Consider the following 22,156-nt stretch of genomic DNA (forward strand, 5'->3'; position numbering starts at 1 on the left):
AAAACCAGCCCCATGCAACAACACATCCCCCAATTTCACGGTGGTAAATGTTAATGATTATCGGCAGAGGAAAGGGTGACTCACAAGTTTAAACCGCAGCAGCAGATTCAGCACAGCTGGTGCTAATGAACTAAATAGGTAGTACTAATTAAAGCTCAGGTGGGGCGTCTGTGTACCAACTATTGACTGCAGATACCTTAAAACTGTGCAATACAAACACCAGAATCTTAAAAATAAAACAATTTTGCCTCCTTTGTTGTCTCATTAGAAGTCTTTTTTTTTCCATAATAAGCAATTTAAAGAAAAAATGTATATCCTAAAATAACATTTAGCTATTACATCTTTTCATTGGAGCCATCTCTCTAAAATAAAGACATATTCTATTATACACTTACTGAATTTCATCACTTATTCTTTCTTTAATTCTTTTTATGTTTATTGTCCTGGAGAAAACTATCATACTCATTATTTTTGTGCAGCTGTGTATATCTATCCAGAAACAGAAATTGTAACAAAACATAATGAACTAAATAGTGGTGAATTTTTTAATGAATTATTCTAATCTTGCCAGCTTTGTCTTTCCATCTCCTTTTAGTCCCACAGAAAGGGGATGGTATTTGTTGTTCCGCGGGAAAATGCAAAAGTAATAAGTCAAAAGGAATGCTGGGACCAATAAAAAGCAGTTTCATTTGTATGAGCTGGGCAATAACTTCTATAATCTCACACATAATAATGCTAATAAGACCATTTTCCTCCACTTATCCAACTCGGGGCTAGAGTGGGGGCTGAAGCCTATCCCAGCTGTCATAGGACGAGATGAGGGTTACACGCTGGACATGCTAGACAGCCTGAAATTTGCACTCACACCTACAGCCAATTTAAAATCACCAAATAATATAACTCAGATAATTGCATGTCTTTGCACTGGGATTCAAACCTTCTTGCTGTGAGGTGACAGTGATAACCACTGCACCACTGTAATGCCCAATTTCCTCATCATGGATGAGGAAAAATGTATATCATGTGAATGTGTAAAGTGTAAATTTACACACTATTTGCAAAGGCTACGGATCCTATGGTCTAATATCTTTCTTGTAAATAATTGTTTCCCATTACTAAATACATACATACAGATACAGTTTTCAAAGAGATTAAACTGTTCTTGATAAAGTGAAAAAATTAAAGAAACATATTTAAAGGTTTTTAGATGAAGTGAGAAATAGTGTTTAATATTGAAAAAGATTATGGGTAGTCAAAAAGATAATGATGTAAGATCTCAGAGAAGTGATGAGTCAGAAGCAACCTGAAAGCAGCAGTGGACCTAATGGACATGAGATGAATGATGTATGTGCTGAGATTGCTGTGCAGTATTCACCATTGAGCCAACATGCCCACTCTCTCCTTTCTCCCCTGGTGGTCCTGGCATTCCCTACAAAGAAGTATAGTGATAGGCATGAGAAGGGAAAGGAAATACTCTATTATAATTATGGAGACATAGTCACTCTTGAAATTCAGTGCTTTTTTTTTTTTTTACCTGTAGTCCAGAAGGACCAGATCCTCCCTTAAAGCCTCTAGGTCCTTCATCTCCTTTTGCCCCATTCATGCCCTGCTGCCCACGAGGACCTGGTTCACCATCTGCACCCTAAAACAAACACAGACGCAGACAAGTCCGCATTGCACAATTGCACAGTTCAAGCCAACCTTTATGGGTTTTTTTATTGTTTTTAAATTGTGGCACATACCGGCAGTCCTGGCTGACCCACAGGTCCTTGAATTCCAACAGGTCCTGGGGGTCCCTATAAAGGAGCGGACTGAAAGTTCAATACATATTTACTGATGGAAGAACACGATTAAAGGCTCAGGCTTTCTAAATTATGACAAATCATTCATAACCCTTTATCCCCCACCTCCTGGTGATTCACAGTCATGCTTATACTTAAAAACGCATACTCACAGCTTCCCCTTTGTCTCCTTTGCTACCCTTCTGGCCTGGTACTCCTGTTTCTCCCTATCAAGGTAAGTGCAAACACATGAAAAACTAAGTCCAAAAATCAGCAAGAACAAAGGTTGCAAATGTTAACTGTTCACTACACCTTGTCTCCATCCTCCCCTGGAGGCCCAGGAGGTCCTGCAGCCCCTGGCAGCCCTCTTGGTCCCAGTTCTCCATCACGCCCAGCTGGCCCTGGAGGTCCTTTCTCTCCCTAGCAAACAGATAGCAAAACAGCATATATCTATATTATATATTATAACTGTTATTCTCATTAAGCAACACAACACATTGATTAATGTGTCACACCAGGAAAAAAAACCCACTTTCAGGAAAGCAGACATGATCACACTTATATATCCTCTCACTGTCTTCTTTACCTTTCTCCTGCTCTCTGGCTCATAATATCACATTCCAAAGTGAGAGCACACGTTGCTTATTACCCAGTGGTGGGAGGTGATTGTACCATACGTGTTAGTGGACATTGTTGCATAAGAAACAAAATTAGCAATGTTCCAAATCTTACTGGCTCGCCTTTCTCTCCCATCGGCCCAGCAGGACCAATGCCGCCAGGGCGTCCTGGCTGGCCAATAGCGCCAGCCGGCCCAGCGGGACCCCTCTCTCCAGTGGAACCCTGGAAAAAAGAAGAGATAGCGAGGTGAGAGAACTATATCACATGATTCACTATTTGATTTAACGCAACGGTCACGATCACTGGTCACCATGGAAACAGCCTCCTGCTTCATATGTCCTAGTATTCTATAAAATATAGCGGCAGAAAATGGAGCAGGGAATAGGATGGGAAAGCAATTTCAACAAATTAGACGTACAATAGGTCCAGCGACACCTGGTAGGCCTTCTCCCCCCTTCAAACCTGCAGGACCCTGGAGACACAGAAACAAACAGCCTTCACAATCCTGGGACAACAAATCTTTTTACACCTTTAATTTGCAAAATTCTTAACTTGGGATCTAAAGGCAATCACATGAATTAGAGTACCTATAGTAAATGTAAGTACTCTAATTAAGTGCAAAAACCTGACTCATCAATTGCTGTTAGCAGTCAGCACAGTATAGATATTAGGTATATGAAAAATTTTGTTACTGTTTGGCCAGGCGTCCCTCTGCTCCCTCTGAAGCCTTTAAGCCCAACAGGGCCACTCTTCCCAGGGGCACCTGATGGACCTGGGTCTCCCTAGAAAGAGCAAATAATTGGCCTTCATATACCAACCAGACAGTCACACCAAGGAAGAACATTTATCACTTATAGGCCATCATACACTCGAAACTGTCTGGTTTCATGTGTCGTTTATTGGAAAATTAGAGGACAGGATGAGATCCAAGAGATATTCTGGGAGTGCTGAGAGAATCTTTGGGCTTTATCTAATATAACAGTGATAAGGCAATACTGGTAGGTGATTATGAGCCAAACATCATGATGAAAAGTACTCACCTTGGCGCCCTCTTTTCCGGCAGTTCCTGGTAAACCATGCTCACCTGGTGGCCCTGGTGCACCTGGATGACCTCTATCTCCTGTTGGTCCTGTCTCACCAGATTTGCCCTAAAAGCAACCATAGCATACAGCACATAGCAGATGGTAGGTAGTTATTGTAGATGTCATTTGTGAAAAACAACCAGTTTATTAAAAATTGAATTAAAAATTGTTGATTTTCTTACCTGTGGTCCAACCACACCTGGGGGGCCTGGGGGCCCATTCTTTCCTTGGAAGCCCTACAGAAAAAGAAGTGCTAGTTGTGACCCTCTGTCACAATTGAGGGGAGCTGATCCTTTTATATGATGATTGATTATCAAAAGGCATTGTGTTTTTATCAATTGTTTACAGTAGATCAAAAGTGACTCACTGGTTCTCCCCTCTGACCTGGATGGCCTGGTATTCCATCCTTTCCAGGTGGACCCTGCAAAAGAAGAATTTTCTGATATGACTATAATAAACAAATCATCAAAGGTCAATATAAATATTGGGTAAAGTAAACCAAAGGACAAACACATTGTAGCCCACTCACATTAGGCCCTTTAGGTCCTGGTTCACCGTGTCTTCCCTGTGGTCCTCGAGGACCCTAACAGATAAGGCAGGTTATCAAAACATAGCTATGATGCCAAGATTTCACACACAAAAAAAAAGGTGCTAAATGTATCATATTTATTATGAAGTAGTTAAAAACATTACCTGTTCTCCAGGGGACCCTGGAGGACCATCTTGTCCAGCAGCACCCTAACAAATTAAAAAGGCAAAAGGCAAATGAATGTATAGCTAGAAATCAGACACTCAAACATTTTTAGTTTTCGGACTGCCAACAAATTTTTAGCTTTCCCAAATTGCTCTTTGAGGGTGAGAGTATAAATTGAAGTATCCCCTTCTAGACAGTAGCGTGCCAGATGGCCTGCCATCAAGAATTGCAAAGCAACAACCAGTTTGCACTTTGTCAAAGCATTAATCCATACTTTATGAGTTAGCCAGGTGTGTGTAAATGTGTGCATGGACATAATCTTTGTTTATGACACTACATGTACCTTTTCTCCAGGCTTTCCAGTTGGTCCCTTTCCTCCTCTTCCCCCGTGGGCTCCCTATTGGAAAACAAACAGCAGGCTTATTAGCACATTGATGAATTATCAGGAGGTGGAACACAAATATGTTGTAATATGACAACATTGTAGTGATGTAACCGTGTGAGTCACAAGTTATCACATTGATATACCATATATAATTAGACTGAGTATACTTGGGTTTCTATATTAAAATAAAATGGTGTGTAGGCAGGGCACCTAAAGCTGTACTCACAGTAGGACCTCTTTGCCCACCGGTGCCTTGCTGACCAGCTGGGCCCTGCATTGTAAAGGGTAACAAGTATTCATCAGTCAGTTACTTCAATACATATCCCCTACATAATAAATGTAAATGCAAATCGTGTAAAAGTCAGAATGTAATGTGTATTAAAATGTTCATATAGCTCTCACCCTTCGTCCTTTCTCTCCTGGGACCCCGGCCACACCAGGGAAGCCAAGTGATCCCTGGAGACACAAGTAGAGGTTAATCAGCCTCAGCCCTCCATTTATCAGACATCACTCCTAATGTCTCATTAACTTATAATTAACTACTGTATCAAATTAAAGCAAATCTAATCCATGAGCTCAACACAGCCTTAAACACACCATTCATCAACATGTAATGAATTGATGTCACTAATGAACTATAAATAAAATAGCCTTTTTTAATATGCTATTCATCATCCTTTATTTTTAATCAGACAGGAAACAGTCCAGCCAGTGACACACATCTTTCTTCTTAAAGCTCTGATAAAGGACCAGGGGATACATTAACTGATCATAATAGCCCATCAACACTAAATCACCTTAGGACCTTGTCTTCCTGGGTATCCTGGCAAACCGGGCACTCCAAGGTTACCCTGGAGAGAGAAAAGACAAAAAATAGAGAAGGAAGAAATAAGGCAAGTATTAAATAGAAAAACCCATAACCAGTCAAGATATTTATAATGTACTGCACATTATTATTGTGCCAAACCAGCAAGCAATGTCTGTATTACTGCATAAAGTGATGACATAAAGATTAATAGCTAATACATGCACACCGGTGCAGTGGCAATTTCGCCTCAGGACTGGGGTATAATGCGTCGTAATAAATGTAAGGCCATTAAAATCCATATGTTCAGTATTTTTGTGAAATTTTAAACTGTGATTTTATAGGAAAGGTTTGTCATTAAATAACTAAAAACTAAGCAAAACTAATACATAACTTCGCTGCTCAGTTAGATACAAGTTTTCTTTTTTGGCAGTCTATCTTGAAGAAAAATGTTTGTTTGTTGTTGTTGTTTTTTTTTTTAATAGCTCCACCTTCTCGCCAGATATCCCTGAAGCACCAGTATCTCCTATGGGTCCAGCTTGACCCTTTGATCCCTCTGGTCCATCTTCTCCACGAGGACCAGTAGCTCCATTATCACCCTGAAGTCATGAATGAGAGCAGAAAGCAAGTAAGAAAAATGTATCTTAGTCAAAAGACAATAACTAAGAGAAAACAACATAGAGGCTTGTTATTAGATGTCACTCTCACCATGTCTCCCTTGACACCCATGTCACCCTTGAACCCAGGGAAGCCATCTTCTCCCTGTCATTCATTGTGAAGTGGTAATAACTGGACTTTAAACACCATCATAACGATAAAATTTGTCAAGTGTCCTTATAGTTGCAATCCATTGTTTGGGCATCAGCAGAAAAAGAGAAGTTCACAATCTATGTCACTCACTTTCTCTCCTTTGCTCCCCTTTAGACCTCGAACTCCATCTGCTCCCTTTGAAAAACAAAAACATCCAGTTTAAGAAAACTAAGAAACCAACATTCAAGAAAAAAACTCTGGACTTTATATATTATGCAACTCACCTGTATTATCACAAATGAATCAACTTAAAATAAAACAACTGTAAATCTCTATTGATTTTCTCTTTACATAAAATTGATCCATTTTCCAGCAGTTATTGGCATTACATTCATTTCATGGTAAAAAATCCAACAAGGGCTTCCCCTGGAGGATTTAAGAAACCCAAACCCAAGCAGAAAGTTTGTTCTATCCATCAAATGCTTCTCATTTGTCTATTGCAGTCCCCTTGAGAACTGAGGTGCTCTCCCTCCATGTGTCACCATGTAGCTTGTCCATCATTGTCTCACCTTTACTCCCCGAATCCCTGGGTAACCAACTGGTCCCTGAGCCCCTGGTAAACCCTACATGAAAATATAACATTATTATAGTACTCTTTTTAAAATAAGAAGTAGCCAGCAAAGAGGCAATTCTCTTATTAGATATGGATAAACAATGCACTCAGTGACTTTTTCTCTTGTCAGACAAAAAGGAAACAAGACAAGCGGATGAATCTGAGTGCATGCTGCTTACACTAATGGACTTAGGCTTTTTTATAATAAAGATGGCATTGTAGGGACACAGTGATCACAGATACACAGATGTAGATTTGGAAAAAAAAATATGACATTGGCATTTTGATATCTTGATCCATTACTGCAATAGACAAGCTTCAGACATGCAGATACCCACTTGGATGCCTTTTTCTCCTGGGGGGCCCTCTCTTCCTGGGTGACCCTAAGCAGGAACAAAAGTACCCGTTTGACTTATCAGTAAAATACATGATTATTATATCACCTCAACATAGGAATTTCTGTTTGAAAAGTGAAAAGCAGGAAGCTGCATCAGGGCTGAGAGTGAAGCACCATTATATCTCACCAAGTTTTGCAAAAAAGTAATACAAGAACCATTATGTATAAAAATGTGTTTGACTTCCGTCTAAAATTAATCCTTGTAAATGAGAAAAGCTTCACTGTAAAATGACTATTATTCAAAATGCCTTGCCTTGGATCCTTGGATCCATTTCAGAAAATGCCTCCTATGTCCCCCTACCGGCAAACCACAGAAAGTGTAGGTTAGCCAATTTAATCCTTGCCTACTTTTCTGCATTGTGTGTGTGTGTGTGTGTCTACATACAAACAGCTGTATGCATACACAGTTTGCTTAATTTGCAAGGCAAGTTTATTTATATTGCACAATTCAACAACAAGGTGATTCAAAGTGCTTTACAGAGAAATTAAAAAATAAAAACATATAAAAAGGATGATTTAAAATGGAAAAAAAGGAAGTTTTAGAATTTAAACTTAAAAATGAAACAGATGCAGTGGGTAAACAACTCTCTGTTTCATAAGCTAGTATCTTTGTCTAGATACTATTAAAAATTAATAAATAGGCTTATTTATTAAAATTTGTACATAAATGCTATGTTTAAACTGATTGCAGTACATCAGCTGATGGTGACTGGTGCATCAGTAGAAAACTCTGATACTGAATATAAGTTGTGCACAGACACAGGTTTGCGTGTTACTTACGGGAGGTCCGTCAATGCCTGGCAGTCCCTGCATGCCTTGTTTCCCCTGGGGACCCTGTATGGGACATAAAGAGGTATTAATACTAGAGTCAAGCTTCAGATGCATAAAACCTCAACTCATCACTGAGTGAACAAAATTTCCACTTTGCTGCTACATATTGTATTTGTGACCAAGTCTTTATTATTTCTTTTATCAGTCTGGCTTTATGATGTGCAGCACCCAAGACTGTCCCAGGTGTCTGTTATGCCTGTGTGTGTTTCTTGTGTATTGATTTCTTGTCTAGCTCCACATTGCCTGAATGGGAGCCAGAAGTGGCTTGGTCATACTCCCCTGTTCAGCCTGTCTCCTTTGAGTGTGTGATGACAGGGTTCATAAGGGCACAGCTTTAATTTTAAAATTAAGTGAGAGACATGCTACCTACCTTCTCTCCTGGCAATCCAATGGGACCCTGAGGACCAGGCAAGCCCTACACCAAAACAAAGCATCAATCAAGTTAAGTGTTGCGTTTAGCAGACGGCTGGGAGCCTAGATTTGCATGACTCTGTGTGTTTTAATATGGTGCATTTATGTAAGAGCCGTGAATAATAATAGGATCTATCTGAAAATATGACAAACACTTCTTTACATGACTGTAATGTCATTGACAGCATTTTAAAATGACACTTTGTTGCTGTCGGGTACAAAATGTTGTTTCTACTGAAACAGTCCTTTCGTTAACTAACAAAACAGCCTCTTATATTGAATCCTTTATTGAGTCATGCAAATGTATAATTAATTTTTATATGCCCAAAAGGCCAAAGATACTTTTTAAACCTAGAGAAGAGCAAGTAAACCGTGAGATGGAGTAACAATGCAAAGAAACAAGTCTTCATGCACAGAAAATGCATTCTCGATGCCAACTGTGTAATACTGAGGCGATTAACTCTCAACGTAACTTTTCTGATGATGAAATACCTGCACTCCAGGATTCCCCTGTTGACCTGGGGGCCCCATCTCTCCAATTGGACCCTAAGAACAAGAAACCCTGGTGATCATACAGTCTGTCCTCACATGATCTTGGTCCAATGGTTGTATGCTGACATCACATGACTGGTTAATATTTCCATTAGCAGTTACAGTAAACCTAAGTTGCTATGATTTTTCTAGTGTAAATAAAGCCAGTAATCATTGGTACATAATAGTAGGTTTGAGAAGATGTGACTGACCGGGTTGCCCTTTGACCCTGGTACTCCATCAGTTCCTTGAATTCCCTGACAAAAAATGCATGTCAATAAATGTTAGAAAACAGCAAATTTAATGTCAAAGTTTGATCAAAATATGGAGATAGTTCGACAGTTTTCTTGTCCATCTTGCATATCGATGACTCATGCAATAGAGAGGCCTTTATAGAGTTGAAGCAGCTGAATAGCTTTGATCCTGTAATTCAGTCGATGTTGACTTACCGGTTGCCCAGGTGGGCCAGGTGGCCCCCTTGGCCCAACAAGACCTCGAGGACCCTGGAGACAAAACACAGCAAATAGTCAGCAGCTAGCCTGCATTCATGATGAGACTGAATGAGAGTGGAATACTAAATCATGAATAAAAACTAAGGAGAGGGAGAAAAACAAGGAGAGACATAATACACTTTGGTGTGTGTGTGTGCATGCATCTGCTTTGTATGTGCTAGCCACGGAGACTGTGCTAGCCTGTTAGCATGAGTGTGTTTGTGTGCTCTGTTTTTGTCAGCCTTCCTCTTTGTAGGCTGGCCAAGCCACCTGTTCCAAAGCCACATCTGTGATCTCCTGGGAAGTGATTGATATGGAAATATAATCATTCGGGCCAGGATTTTATCTCTTCTCTCTCCTACTCTCTCTTTCCACTTTCCTCACTCCATCTCTCTTATCTCATTCACCACCAAACAAATTTCTGTCTTGTGTTTGTCTCTTACTGTGTCACTTTTTCTATCTTCCTCGCTCTCATCAACAGTTAAATCCTCTCCTCTCCTACGACTTTGTAGTTGAGCACAGTTTTCCCAACATGTCTTACTGCGCTCCATTTCTTCCTGCACTCAGTGATCCATTTGGAGGGACAGAACCCTGCTGAGCCCTAACCTCATCTACGGGGAGAAAGACAGTGTGACTCATAACCAATTAACCACTGCAGATGCACAAAAACGACAGCCTCTTCAGTGGTGCTGTTAAAATCTTTCAGGGATCCTATAGTTATCTCTAGGTATAATCTCTATGACAGAACTAGAATGCTATACCTTTGTATTTGAGATGCCTTTTTTCAGTGACCTTTTCATTTATAATGCAAAGGTGAACCCTGTGACAGTGTTACTTTAATAAGGTGTGACTGTCCGAGTGTTTTTAACTAGGCGATGTGTATTGCAAAATATTGTTCAGTGTTTCTGTACATGAGAAATACAAGCAGCACAGTTTATACTTGTGTAAGTTCTGCTGTATGCTTTGGGCAGAAACTTCAGTCAGCTGCTAAATAAAGTTTTTCACCGGCAATCCCCTCTGGGTTTGCTGAAGAAATCGGTTTCTGTTTTACTAGTTTTTTATTTTATTTCTGTATTAAAGAGCGTTTAAAGCACAGACTAATGCATAGATTAATGCATCCTTTGAATCAAGAATTTATCCCGTCGAGGAACGCTACAAAATAAATATTTTCATTAGAGACATGCTGTGATGTGTAACTACATATATAAACAATATCACATTTAATTTTTCTGTATGTGGATACTCACAGGTTCGCCTGGTTGCCCTCGTGGCCCAACAGGTCCATTAGATCCCTAAAATAAAAGGAAGGACACACATTCGACACAGATTTTGTGTGCCTTTCTTACTCAACCTTAGGCAGGGATACATTTATATCCCCAGAGACATAATCTGTGGAAATAGCTCATTAAAGAAATTCACTGCCTGACAGATAAGGCTCAACTATCTTTGAGCAAAGACTAATAGACCGCCCTCTCAAACCTTACCCGCCAGCTTGCATAAATTGATACTATCCTGACAGAGCTTCTATCTTTCATATTTTCAATTCTATTGCAGGGTTGTATTAGCTAGCTTTTTAATGTATTTTGCAAATGTAGTTACCAAATGAACTCAGGCTAGCCAAGCGGAAATAAAAAAAGCAGGAAGTTATAATATAGACCTTTCATCTACTGTGAAGTCTGCTTCGACATGTCGTGGTTAACTGAATAAATGGTTTTATTTAATGCTCTGTGAAGACCTTCCCTTTAACTTTCCATAACAGAAAAATTAGAAAAACTATTTTCAGCGTGAAATTAAATTTTGAGAGGCATTGCACACTTACCCTCTCTCCTGGTTCCCCGACAGGCCCCTGAGGACCAGGCTTTCCTCTGTCCCCCTACAAGAAAAAAGCATTAGCGACAAGCCTCAAGATGTTTAGGTATGTTCTGTTTATAGCGAATGCTTTTTTTTAGTGCACCCTGTCATCACAGAAGTCACAACAACCATTACGGTCACATAATGGAAATAAACATCTGCTATACGATGTGTAAGGTATTCATGCATGCTATGTTATCATGTTGGTGTCTGAATGACTAAGTGCTTGAAGTACAGTGACTGTATCAAGTAGCCAAACGTAACTCACTCTGTGCCCCTTGTTTCCTGGGAGACCTGGGAGGCCGTCAAAACCCCTGTCGCCCTGCAAAGTAATAGAGAACCAAGTGCATTAAACCCTGAAACACACACATATGGTAATGTGTAAACATTAGCAGAATTGTAGTGAAAGTCTCCCCTGGCAGAGCCTCCCATCTGCTCAGACTGTGCATCGGGAAGAGAAAGTGTGAAGATTAGCTGTAGGTCTGCTAAAATGCTGCTTTGACTGATAAAGACTCTGCTGTTCTGTCAGACACATCAGGGAAGACTGAGTTATTTACTAAGCGCTTCCTGCAGCTCTTATATATTGAGTTGCCTTGTTGTCAGTAACGTATAATAAGCTGGGGGACACTCGACACCTAAAGGCTTACTCTTGCAAGTGGAGATAGTTTGTTATTGTTTAAGACCTCGCCACCTAAACATGTGTGTTACTGTGTTCATGGAAACAGGACAATGAATTCAAGTAAAGTTAACAGGAACAACAATAATATCGTCCTACAACTTACAATGCAGCATTCACACAAACACACAATCTAAACGAGATTGTAGAAGAGCCAAATGTGTGTGTACTGGGTGTAGCTCATTTGAAGGGCAGTTCAGTATAATTACAAAAAACTCACCTTTGTGCCAGTTTCACCTGGAGCGCCACGACCACCGTCCGCTCCAGCACGGCCCTATGAGATACAACATCCAGATCTGATTCACCGTAGGCCACTCTACGCTACAATATACTTTTTACACAAGCTGTAGACATAAATGTTTTCAGCACTTAAATGTCCAATATTTAAGATATCTCACCCTCTTGCCTGGCCTCCCATTAATTCCAGGGGAGCCTGGCAACCCGCGTGGTCCCTTCATGACAAATGAAGAGAGCAAGACAAATAGGAAAAGGTGTTAAAAGGAAGGCAAGAGGACAAATGGAAATCAATACCATGACAAAAAAGATAAAGAGGCTATAATCCAAGGTAGGCGTGAGGTAAAAATTATATCTAGTCTTACAGCAGAGCCACTTTCTCCACGTTCTCCTTTGAGCCCAGAGGAACCTGGATCACCCTGGGAAATAAAAGGTCATGCATGACATGACAAAGAGGGGAAACTTAACTTTTTCAAATGTATATACATGTATACAAACATACTCCTCAAATATAGACCCAAACCAAAAAATTAAGAATGAACTGAAAATAAATCATCTAAAAATTGTTTCATTTTTCCATCTCTTGGGGGTTTTTTGGTTGTTTTTTGGGGGGTTTTTTTGGAAATACAGACAAATTTCTCAATTTAAATATACCGAGCAAGCGTAATGATGAGGTTAGGGTGGGAAAGAGTGACATGAGATTGAGCTTGGTCAGATAGAGTTTAAAGCTGGGGGTAGAGGACGTAGGAGCCCTTGAGATATGATGCAAATTTGATAAAGGTCAGAGAGAGAGATTCATACCAATGGGCCCGGTCGCCCTGTAAGACCAAGCGGGCCTGGAGGCCCCCTGAGTGACATCTGAAAGAAAAACAACATTATGCTTTATGTAAGCTAAAGAATGTACCTACTGACTTACTACATGCTAAAAAATATTCTGATGGAGAACTAAATCTCAGTATGCAGTAATGTTGTATTGTGAATTTGCTTCTTTGAACTATACCTTGGCCTGTTGCAATATAGCTTGTGCTTGGGCCTGCTGGGGGGACACCACTGGCCCCTTCTGGGAATCACCTCCAAACTGAAACTGGAGGCAATGACAAGCAGAAGTCACTACTCACTGCAGATTTCCCAAGCATGAAGCTAGTTCAGTCACACAGCCCCCCCTTGTGGTCTTACTACTACACCACATGTGGAAAAAGTGTACTCTTTGTGCGTTTGTGTGGGCATGTTTCAGTGTGTTTAAGGTCTTACTGGTAGCATTAACAGTGTTCCTGGAGGGCCTGGAATCCCATCAGACCCGGAAAGACCAGGCCGTCCTGGGGGACCCTGAAAAGTGAAGACAGGAAAGGGAAGAAAAATAGCTTGGCAGTGAGTGAGTGAGTAAGATTGAGAGAGTAGAGATTGAGAGAATTTTAAGAGGATGGGTTTTGTTTTTAAGATTAGGGGTTAAAATGTCACAAGATCCAGTTGTGACTTAGCTTGTGAAATCAATGCAAGTCAAGAAGATGTCCTGTGAAATCATGAAAGTTCTATGGTGTGTGCAGCATATCACTGGGAGAAAGTAAGAGAAACACTTGGAAGCTAGATGAAGAGGAAAACAATCCAATCTTTGAAAAAATAAATGTTGCTTTGTTTCTACAGCTTGTCTCACAAACGCACACATGCACATCCACACACAAGACTTTATATTCTGTATACACATTGTGTGAGTTGTTTTATATTTTCTGACTACTGAATGAATATTTTAATAAATCAATGATATTTTTCCAAAAGCTGCCTTTAGTCTTGAATTTTTAAACCATTTCCAACAGTGACACATAATTAGAAATATTTACAATTGTGTGATCTCAAGGGTAAATAACTTTCCTTATAACAACACGTTGAGAATAGCCAATAAAATAAGTGTTAATGATTCGCTGAAGTATATGTCGACAAAGTGGACTTGAGTAAGTGTTATATAGTGCGTTAAAGATATTGTCCGTGAAAGTCTATGTCAAAGCATGGCAAAACGCTGGAGCATAAACATCAGTAGAGTATCACCATAATGCTTTTCACATCTTCATTTGTAATACTTAGAATAAAAGTTAAGCTATCCAAAAGCATTATATGTGATAAGTAAAGATCTGATAAGTAATCTGTGAAGAAGAAGGGTTGTTGCATTTACATTAGGCTATTAAAATAATCCAGTAAATATTCTATCTCTATAAAAGTGTCAAATTGTCCTGTAATAGGAATAAATGTAATACTAAATAACTGTTCAGATGCAGTTCCTCAAAAGATCAAGCCAGGGTGAACACTAAGGTGGAGGAATGTTGTTAGTGCTGCTTGTCAGTTTGCCTTTGTTTCATTAAGATTCAGGTGCGACTCTATCTCTAAAACTGCAAGATAATTTTCCTTTGTGGTTGCAGTAGCATTTATTCATCCACTCAATTTGTTTTTTTTCTGCTACTAGGAAATGACAGAGCATCTGCTGGTGTCTCTGTATGTAATTTGGCATATTTTCTATGATGAATCATAGACAACAACATTTGTGAGCCAAAATGAATCCCTGAACTCCTGCAGGTTCATTTCAGCAAGCCAGGACATCTTGATACTGCGGATGTGTTTCACATTAAGGTCACAGTTAAATTCAGAGTTGAGTCTCACAGGTGATGGAAAAGACTGAGGTCAAACTAATTCACTCTACATTTAATGAGTGAACCCAAGTCCTAAACCTCACTCACCAAGTCACCGGGATCTCCCCTGGGTCCTGGAGGTCCTACTGGACCAGCTGGTCCAGGAGACCCCTGTGGAAGATACATTTAGTCCATATTTGCTTACATAAACGCAATAATCGTTTAATCGATAATCGGCTATACATATCAATTCTACATACTAACTACTGTTCAAAAACTTAAGGTGCAAGTGTTAGGCATAACAATGTCTAACACTGAAAATCTCAGCATTTTGCACCTCATCTGAAAAGTTCAGGTGGAATTTGTTTACCTCTGGCCCTGGTAGCCCTGGGGGTCCTTTCACTATTGTACCCTAGAAAAACATGGAGAGTATCAAGTTATTTTCCATACTCATAGCCAAACTACTAGCCTATTCATTAAAAGTCTGTAACAGTTCACCGGTTCATGAATAGCTGGCTCTCCCTTCTGGCCTTTCTCTGCTCTGAGGTTACCCTGAGGAGGGGTAAAAGATGAAAAGATGCGGACTGTCAGAAATCACTTAACACAGGCATGACCACTCACTTGATGTATGAGGTCACTGTGAGATTTACCTCTCCATCCCATGTCTGAGCCCTTTCCTGCTTTGCAAAGTCAAAGCCATCCTCGTACATTTCATACTCCTCATACTCTAACTCTGTATCATTCTTGAAATCCTCATATTCAAGAATCTGTTAAGGAATAACAAACTATTAGCGACTGGTGTAGTGAAAGCCAAATAACCTCACAGTGTTTCTATGCTGTGCAGAAGACATTTCTTGCGTTTGCGTTTAACCTACCTCATATTCAGTAACATTTGGGCCGACTGTTACTGTAGAAACTGAGAGATTATGATAAAGGTCTTCTAAAAGGTCATCTTCATACTCTTCCACCACTGGTTCCCTTACAGGTGTGTCCTCCTGAGGCGAGCACACAGACTTAAGTGAGTCAGAGCAGAGATTAACCAGGCGGCACTGGGCATGTCTCTGTGCCATGCACTGCCTAATAAAAACACTGCATTGTACCACATGGATGTTAGCAAAACAGGTGGATTACATGGGAGTACACTGGTTAACCAAGATAAAAGCTTACAGGTGTGCAGTTAATTACAGTGTTTACAGTGTTATTAATTGACAGACTACATCAGAGTCATGTGACAGCATGAGAGAGGCTGCTGCAGCAACAGAAGCAGTGTGAGTGTGACAAATTAGTTTATGTGCAAATTATAAACAGACAAATACATAGTGGTGGTAAGTGATTGCGGAGGTGAGAGGAGGAAGAGGTGCTCTCTAAATATTAGGGGAGTGATTGGTTAGAGCTGCAAATAGTGGGAGGGATTGGAACGGACAGCATCTACAGGCAAATTTGTCTACCTCCTCGGTAACCTTTGACACAGGCAATGTCCTAGGTATGAAAGTAGAGGCTTCAGTTGTGAAGTCAGGTTCATGTGTTGGTATCTCCGTGAAGGTCTTGTAGAAAACATCAGTTGGAATGGTAGTTTCTAGGGTACTCTTAACTTCTGGCAACATAGTTGCCTGAAAAGTTTCCTGGGTTTGATATGGAGGCAGTGTTGTGGAAACTCTAAGGAAGCCTTCCTCCAGAGCTTCCTCTTCGTGTTTTTTCTTTCTGGATCCCCTCTCTCCCTTGTCCTTCCTTCTACGTTTGCCTTTAGAGTCTTTATCCCTCTTCTTTTTGTCCTTTTTTCCTTTCTTCTCCTTTTTGGGGACCTCCTTTGGTTCAGCTGGCTGGTCACTTTGCATCAAGGCAACAGACCCATATTGGGAGGTCTTTTATGAAAAAGTAGAATGCAAGATGAGGACATAGATAGAGGATGGAGAAAAAAACAAACACTGCTGTAAATGAAAATCATAGAAATAGCCTGCTTCAGGAAAGCCAAGAAATGTAATCAGGTCCCATGACACCCTTACAGATGCCCACTGTAAGTTCCAATGAGCTGATAAAAGCCTGACGCAAAATATGAAATGAGAAGGAATACACAAATATAGATTCTAAAAAAACACATTTACTTGATATTTACTTGTGTGCTTAGAGGTCACAGTGCCTTTAATGCTACAAATTTGTTAATTATATGCAAAAAGTGTTCTCTACTAAGTGAACAAATGTGAAGGACTGCACCCTCCACAGCAGCCGTAGTCTCTCATGTTGCCCCTTGGGAAAATTAAGTGCCCACCCCTGCTCCAGACTGACGTCCGTTACATGTCAGTGTTAGGAATGGCCCCTGCCTGAAAATGATGTTGTAGGCAAAGTCTGTAAAAGACATCAGCGACATGAATTAGAGCCACTTTTAAACAAGCTCAGCGTGTAAGGGAGAATGATGGGAAGTAGGTCAGTGAAGTGACAGATGCTGACATATTCTGGACTCAAGAGTTCATTGCTCAGCTGTAGCTCTTTAAAAGCCAGCTGGATGACTATCGAAATGGACACACAGTCCCATTAATGAACCGTTCTTACATGATCATCAGTGGCTTGGCTCAACAAGTTGTGCACTCATAATTTTTTCACCTATGTTCATGTGGCATATGCACAAAAAATAGACAAACACAGAAAACATTGCGTGTGGTTCATGAAACCGACACACACAGCTGCTTCCTTCCTTTCATCTTATCTCTATCTTTCATACAGCACCAAAGACATTTACAGTAATTTATGTCTATGACAGATACATCCCTTAAGGAAAGGAAGAGCTATTATATCATATTTGAGTTATGGGCTTCTGGCACTGTCTATTTTGCCAAAAGAGCATCTGACCATAGAACTGCTCCACTGCTGGCTGTATTTAAAAGAAGATACACTTACTTGCCCTATTCTGTGGTAATCGTCCAAGTCTCTTTTTAAAAGCCCTCAGAACCTTTGAAACATGTAGCTGTGTGATTTTGCTTCTTTAACTGATTGGCTGTGAATTAAGTGTTTGGCAGCCAGAGAGACCTGCCATTAGGGCAAGAAGGAGAATTTCACGATACTGCTTAAGCGTTAATACACAATGTTGGGCTAGTATGAAAAAAAGACAATGACACAATATGTACAGCATTTTAAAATTTCCAGGCCTTCATGTTCAGACAAAAACATAAGCCAGGATTCTACAGCTATTTAAGGTCACCAAAAGCTTGGCTTCACTGTAATGTTTGAAGTGTCAAACATTTTTCCAGTAGGCATCACCTCCTCTCAATGGCAGTACTGACCTCCTGCAGGTTCAGAGCTTGGCTGTGATAGGGCAAAGCTGAGTCACAGTCTGGTATGTAGTTTACACAGTAGTTGGCAGCAGCCTCACTGTCCTCCACAATCAGCAGTTGTTGAATATCTCCCTGAAATTTAAAAAAAAAAGTCAAAAATAAAGAAATCATGCAGCTGCTACTGCATGCTGAAAAGACATTTGGGATGGAACAGAAAATAGAAATTAAACACTTCAACTTGACAGATGCTATGAGAACATCTGGCTACATAGCTAAATGTAAAGCAGAGGGTTGTAAAGGAGTGCCACAAACTGTCAGCAACAGTAAAATTGTTACTGACTATTGGACCACTTTTTGGCCATAACCCCATGAGGGGCCCAAGTGTGTGCACGAAACAGTCAAGCAGCTCTCTACCGCCGCCCCCCGTCAGGACCTTTCACTTCCCATCCTGCCCTGTGGGCAATGCCAGAGTGTATATATAGACACACAGAGAGACAGCATGGCTGTACCCTGCAGCACTGAACCCAGAGCCTTTTTTGGCTTTAGCGGCCTTAAACGCAAGACAACTGTAAACTTCTATCAACATCATATTTCACATCAGTCCTTCTTGTACTAAAATTTACAAGGTTAATTAGTTTATAATGCCAATGAATACTCATGATACAGATATTATCAAGAAAAATATCAAAAATAATGTTTAAATAAAATTATATAAAAGTATATTTAAGAAAATGTTATATTTTAACTATTTTTTTGGCTGAGATCACAACATTTTAAAGGATGAATAAATACAAAAATAACAAACACAAGCTTCATAGTAAAAGAATAGGAGCTGCGGGGCTAATTTCTGTGAGACATGGATCAGAGAGTAATTGACAAAAAGACACAGTGCTGCCAGCCCCACAGGACAGTGGCTGATGAGGTTTTGATTGAATTAGTGATACAAATCTATGTAACTGACACGCTATAGCAAACATACTGCCTGGTGAAATGTGTCCAGGGACAGTTGGGCAAGCATTTATAATAAATTAAGTTAGATTAAGCATTTGATTTTGTGGTAATTGTAGCCCCATTGTAATCTCTTTAATTAAGATTTAGCTGCCAGAGGTGAAATAAATCTAAACACATCACTTCTCCTTTACCCACCGCCTCATATTTCTTCCAGCACAACTCAAATCAGCAGCGCATGTCTATGCAAAGCCTTGATCATCGTGAACAAAACTGTAATCCTAGGAACTGTTCAAACAGTCATTTATGCTTTAATGTATTAAACATGAAAGGATTTGTTATCCATTTATCCCTTTTTTCTTCCTGTTTTGGCCAAAAGCCCATGTCAAGCAAAGAAAATTATTGCACTCTAAGGTGTGATAGAGAGAGAGAGGGAGAGAGAGGGAGAGCTGCAGGGAGATGGAGAGAGAGCGGGAGAAGGCAAAAAGGAGCTAATCCAATCTAATCCAATCTCAATTCAAGATCAAAGGAAATGCTTCCACAGACAAGTTTTCCTGTTTTTCTTGCCTAGCAGGAGCCCTCTCTTCTTGAAAAACACAGCAAGTGAGTGTTGCACCAAATTGTGTGTACGCTGCCATTATTCATTTAGATTGGGGCAAGGACATCTAAAGAGGCTATGTGAGGGCGTGTTGAAAAAGGAGTACACCTCAGCTGAACCTGCAAATTTCCAGTGACGCCCAATCTTCTTTCATGTTGTCACACATGTCACTGTGGGCACAGGCTCATTAATGTTTAAAAGTCCACTCCACTTCCCCCTGCTGTCTCATATAGGGTGTGTTGTGCCAGATAGCCAATAATCTTCACCAAATCATAAGTAACTAGGCCTTCTCTGTGGAATTGTCCAGCCTTCGCCTAATCAGATTTCTTGTGTGAGTCATAATCTTGTGTGAGTGAAGGAGCTAGAATATAATAAGCGATCTCACTGCAATAAAACTGCATTTTGACACTAACAGATGCTCACGTCTAACCAAAAACATCTGACTATCATCAGCTATGAGTCATTAGCGAGACAAAATTAACTTTGACTTAAAGAGACTTTGATTAATACTTCTCTAGTTTTTTAATGGTAAATCTATGTATGCATTTCAATAAAGCTAAACTTTAAAGATATGCTTGACAAACTTTGTTTCAACATGCCTTACAAGCAGAGCCAAAAATATTTCTTATTTCCTGTACTAAGCGAGACAGAAAGAATTTCCTAACAAATAAATAGTGGGCTGGATTTTATCTGCGCAGTCAGCATGTTGGAGACATACAAACAGGGCACATAGCAGCCAAAAAGGAGTCCAGTCAGACCTAAAATTTGCTTTCCTATAAAGAGCAGGGTATGAATGCAAAACGTCTGCAGTCATTTGTAAGCAATCTGGAAGCAATAGAGACATTAGTGGCTGACCAAAGTCCCCATGCTCCCACGCTGAGCTCCCACGGTGGGAAAACTGGGCTGGAACACTGACCTCCTCCCCAGAACCAGGGTCTGGGAACAGAGGGCCAAAGGTCAGCCTACTTAATTTTTTTTCCCCTGTGGCACCAGCCTCACCCAAGGTGTACAACTTTGATAATCAGATAACATATGTGAGAAATGTGTCTTTTATCGACACTTGTATCAACAAAAATATAAAGTTGAACAAACTATTTTGGGTTACTTAACGCTCTACAGCAAACAAGATTTAAAGACTCTGATAGACTAAGCTGATTGCACACTTCCTTACACGTGACCACAAAAATTGCATGTATTAAAGTAAAGGATGGATCTGATTAAGGATGGTCTGAAGAGTATTAGTCATCACCACACATTTGGTATCATCATCATAACTTTTCACAAACGAAGACGAATAAGAGCATGGGAGTGTTTTTGGAGCAAAGCCAGAGATTAAACAGTCTCCATTGCTTCTGAACAGGGAAATTTATAGAGCCCACAAGGAGACACATTTCTTAACTGAAGTGGGGATATAAAATAATTTAACAACTGGAATGCCTGAGAGGAAAGGGTAGGAAGGGAAGAGTGACTTACAACATGAGATGGTCAACTAGATTATTGCACAGGAAAGATTAAAAAATGTATGGACAGGGTTAAGGAATTAGTTATTGATTATATATGAGGTAATCTGTTTCTATTGGTCAAAAAAAAAAAAAAGACAGAGTGAAGTTATAATAACCCTTCCTCTGGATGTTCATAATTTCAGATGCAGTCTTCCTTTTTGCAGACTGTGTCGCTGATGGAGAAGGAAAACTATTTTATTAACCCAACTGTATAACTTATACCTCTACTAAAATTAACATCTTATACCTTCTCTTTTTAAAAAAATTTTCTTGCTCCATCGCTGAATAGAGACAAAGCCCTGGAGATATAGCAGGGGAAGGGGCTTGAGCCCGTCTCTATTTTATGCTGTGGATGACAGACTTAGAGTGGAGGTTCATTGGGAATGACAATGGGGCAGGGGTTGTGTATTGTTATGGAAAGCACACAGAATTATTTATGACAAAACAGAGGGGAAAAAAAACACAAGTTTTTTTGTTATGGGTTTCTTTTTTGGCTTCTCCTTTTTTCCATGCATATTGATACATGTGAACAAATCTTTGTAACTGAACAAGGATTAAATCACCAGCTGTTTCAGGTAGTTATATGCTGGCAACCCCCCCCCTCAAGAAATGCATAATTATTGGATTTGAGGTGGGCTTGATTAAACTGGTCATATCTCCTTGCTACTTCCTCTGAAACACATTTCTTTTTATATTTTTTTTTGTTCAATAGCACTTGATTAACATTAGTGCCCTGTCATCCCATTCTCTCTGCATTTTCCCCTTTTTATTCTGTAAAATGTTGTTTTTTTTTACAGTTTATACTGTAAAGTTTGTATTTTGTTGTCCTGTTTCACAGGCTGATGAATGCTATATTATAGCAGACAGACAGATAGATAGATAGATAGACTCATCTTAGGCATTAAAGAGCTAAATTGGTATTAGTATAAAACATTAAGACGTTCGAGAGGCTCACAAACACGAACAACTCATGCAAATGAAAACAAGGTCAATCTTGTCAGATCATTCAATGTGCCCTGCATTGCATTGCATATCAGTGAAACTAGATATTTGTATACCTCAATAAATTAATGCACA

At 39.9% G+C, this 22,156-nt stretch overlaps 1 protein-coding gene across 2 annotated transcripts in view; it reads right to left on the reverse strand.

Moving 5' to 3' along the window:
• The window catches only part of col5a3a (collagen, type V, alpha 3a), a 44,304-nt gene that overhangs the window by 10,833 nt on the left and 11,315 nt on the right, over window positions 1–22,156 (reverse strand). Inside the window, exons 5-47 of one of the 2 annotated variants that reach the window (XM_013915119.1) lie at window positions 18,041–18,163; window positions 16,214–16,627; window positions 15,641–15,760; window positions 15,416–15,532; window positions 15,264–15,317; window positions 15,136–15,177; window positions 14,874–14,936; window positions 13,402–13,476; window positions 13,151–13,234; window positions 12,952–13,008; window positions 12,516–12,569; window positions 12,315–12,368; window positions 12,137–12,190; window positions 11,509–11,562; window positions 11,209–11,262; window positions 10,637–10,681; window positions 9,348–9,401; window positions 9,111–9,155; window positions 8,860–8,913; window positions 8,327–8,371; window positions 7,906–7,959; window positions 7,067–7,111; window positions 6,685–6,738; window positions 6,266–6,310; window positions 6,074–6,127; window positions 5,857–5,964; window positions 5,358–5,411; window positions 4,963–5,016; window positions 4,787–4,831; window positions 4,519–4,572; window positions 4,175–4,219; window positions 4,011–4,064; window positions 3,849–3,902; window positions 3,664–3,717; window positions 3,440–3,547; window positions 3,092–3,181; window positions 2,818–2,871; window positions 2,514–2,621; window positions 2,094–2,201; window positions 1,955–2,008; window positions 1,743–1,796; window positions 1,535–1,642; window positions 1,376–1,429 (exon numbers count right to left, since the gene is read on the reverse strand). In XM_013915119.1, coding sequence (XP_013770573.1) covers window positions 1,376–1,429; window positions 1,535–1,642; window positions 1,743–1,796; window positions 1,955–2,008; window positions 2,094–2,201; window positions 2,514–2,621; window positions 2,818–2,871; window positions 3,092–3,181; window positions 3,440–3,547; window positions 3,664–3,717; window positions 3,849–3,902; window positions 4,011–4,064; window positions 4,175–4,219; window positions 4,519–4,572; window positions 4,787–4,831; window positions 4,963–5,016; window positions 5,358–5,411; window positions 5,857–5,964; window positions 6,074–6,127; window positions 6,266–6,310; window positions 6,685–6,738; window positions 7,067–7,111; window positions 7,906–7,959; window positions 8,327–8,371; window positions 8,860–8,913; window positions 9,111–9,155; window positions 9,348–9,401; window positions 10,637–10,681; window positions 11,209–11,262; window positions 11,509–11,562; window positions 12,137–12,190; window positions 12,315–12,368; window positions 12,516–12,569; window positions 12,952–13,008; window positions 13,151–13,234; window positions 13,402–13,476; window positions 14,874–14,936; window positions 15,136–15,177; window positions 15,264–15,317; window positions 15,416–15,532; window positions 15,641–15,760; window positions 16,214–16,627; window positions 18,041–18,163 — 3,174 coding nt within the window. The remainder of the gene's footprint in view (window positions 1–1,375; window positions 1,430–1,534; window positions 1,643–1,742; window positions 1,797–1,954; window positions 2,009–2,093; window positions 2,202–2,513; window positions 2,622–2,817; window positions 2,872–3,091; window positions 3,182–3,439; window positions 3,548–3,663; window positions 3,718–3,848; window positions 3,903–4,010; window positions 4,065–4,174; window positions 4,220–4,518; window positions 4,573–4,786; window positions 4,832–4,962; window positions 5,017–5,357; window positions 5,412–5,856; window positions 5,965–6,073; window positions 6,128–6,265; window positions 6,311–6,684; window positions 6,739–7,066; window positions 7,112–7,905; window positions 7,960–8,326; window positions 8,372–8,859; window positions 8,914–9,110; window positions 9,156–9,347; window positions 9,402–10,636; window positions 10,682–11,208; window positions 11,263–11,508; window positions 11,563–12,136; window positions 12,191–12,314; window positions 12,369–12,515; window positions 12,570–12,951; window positions 13,009–13,150; window positions 13,235–13,401; window positions 13,477–14,873; window positions 14,937–15,135; window positions 15,178–15,263; window positions 15,318–15,415; window positions 15,533–15,640; window positions 15,761–16,213; window positions 16,628–18,040; window positions 18,164–22,156) is intronic. The other variant, XM_013915120.1, reaches the window with a different exon arrangement.

Source organism: Pundamilia nyererei, unplaced genomic scaffold (assembly GCF_000239375.1).
Source record: "Pundamilia nyererei isolate P.nyererei 1_Seehausen unplaced genomic scaffold, PunNye1.0 scaffold00258, whole genome shotgun sequence".
Lineage (NCBI taxonomy): Eukaryota > Metazoa > Chordata > Actinopteri > Cichliformes > Cichlidae > Pundamilia > Pundamilia nyererei.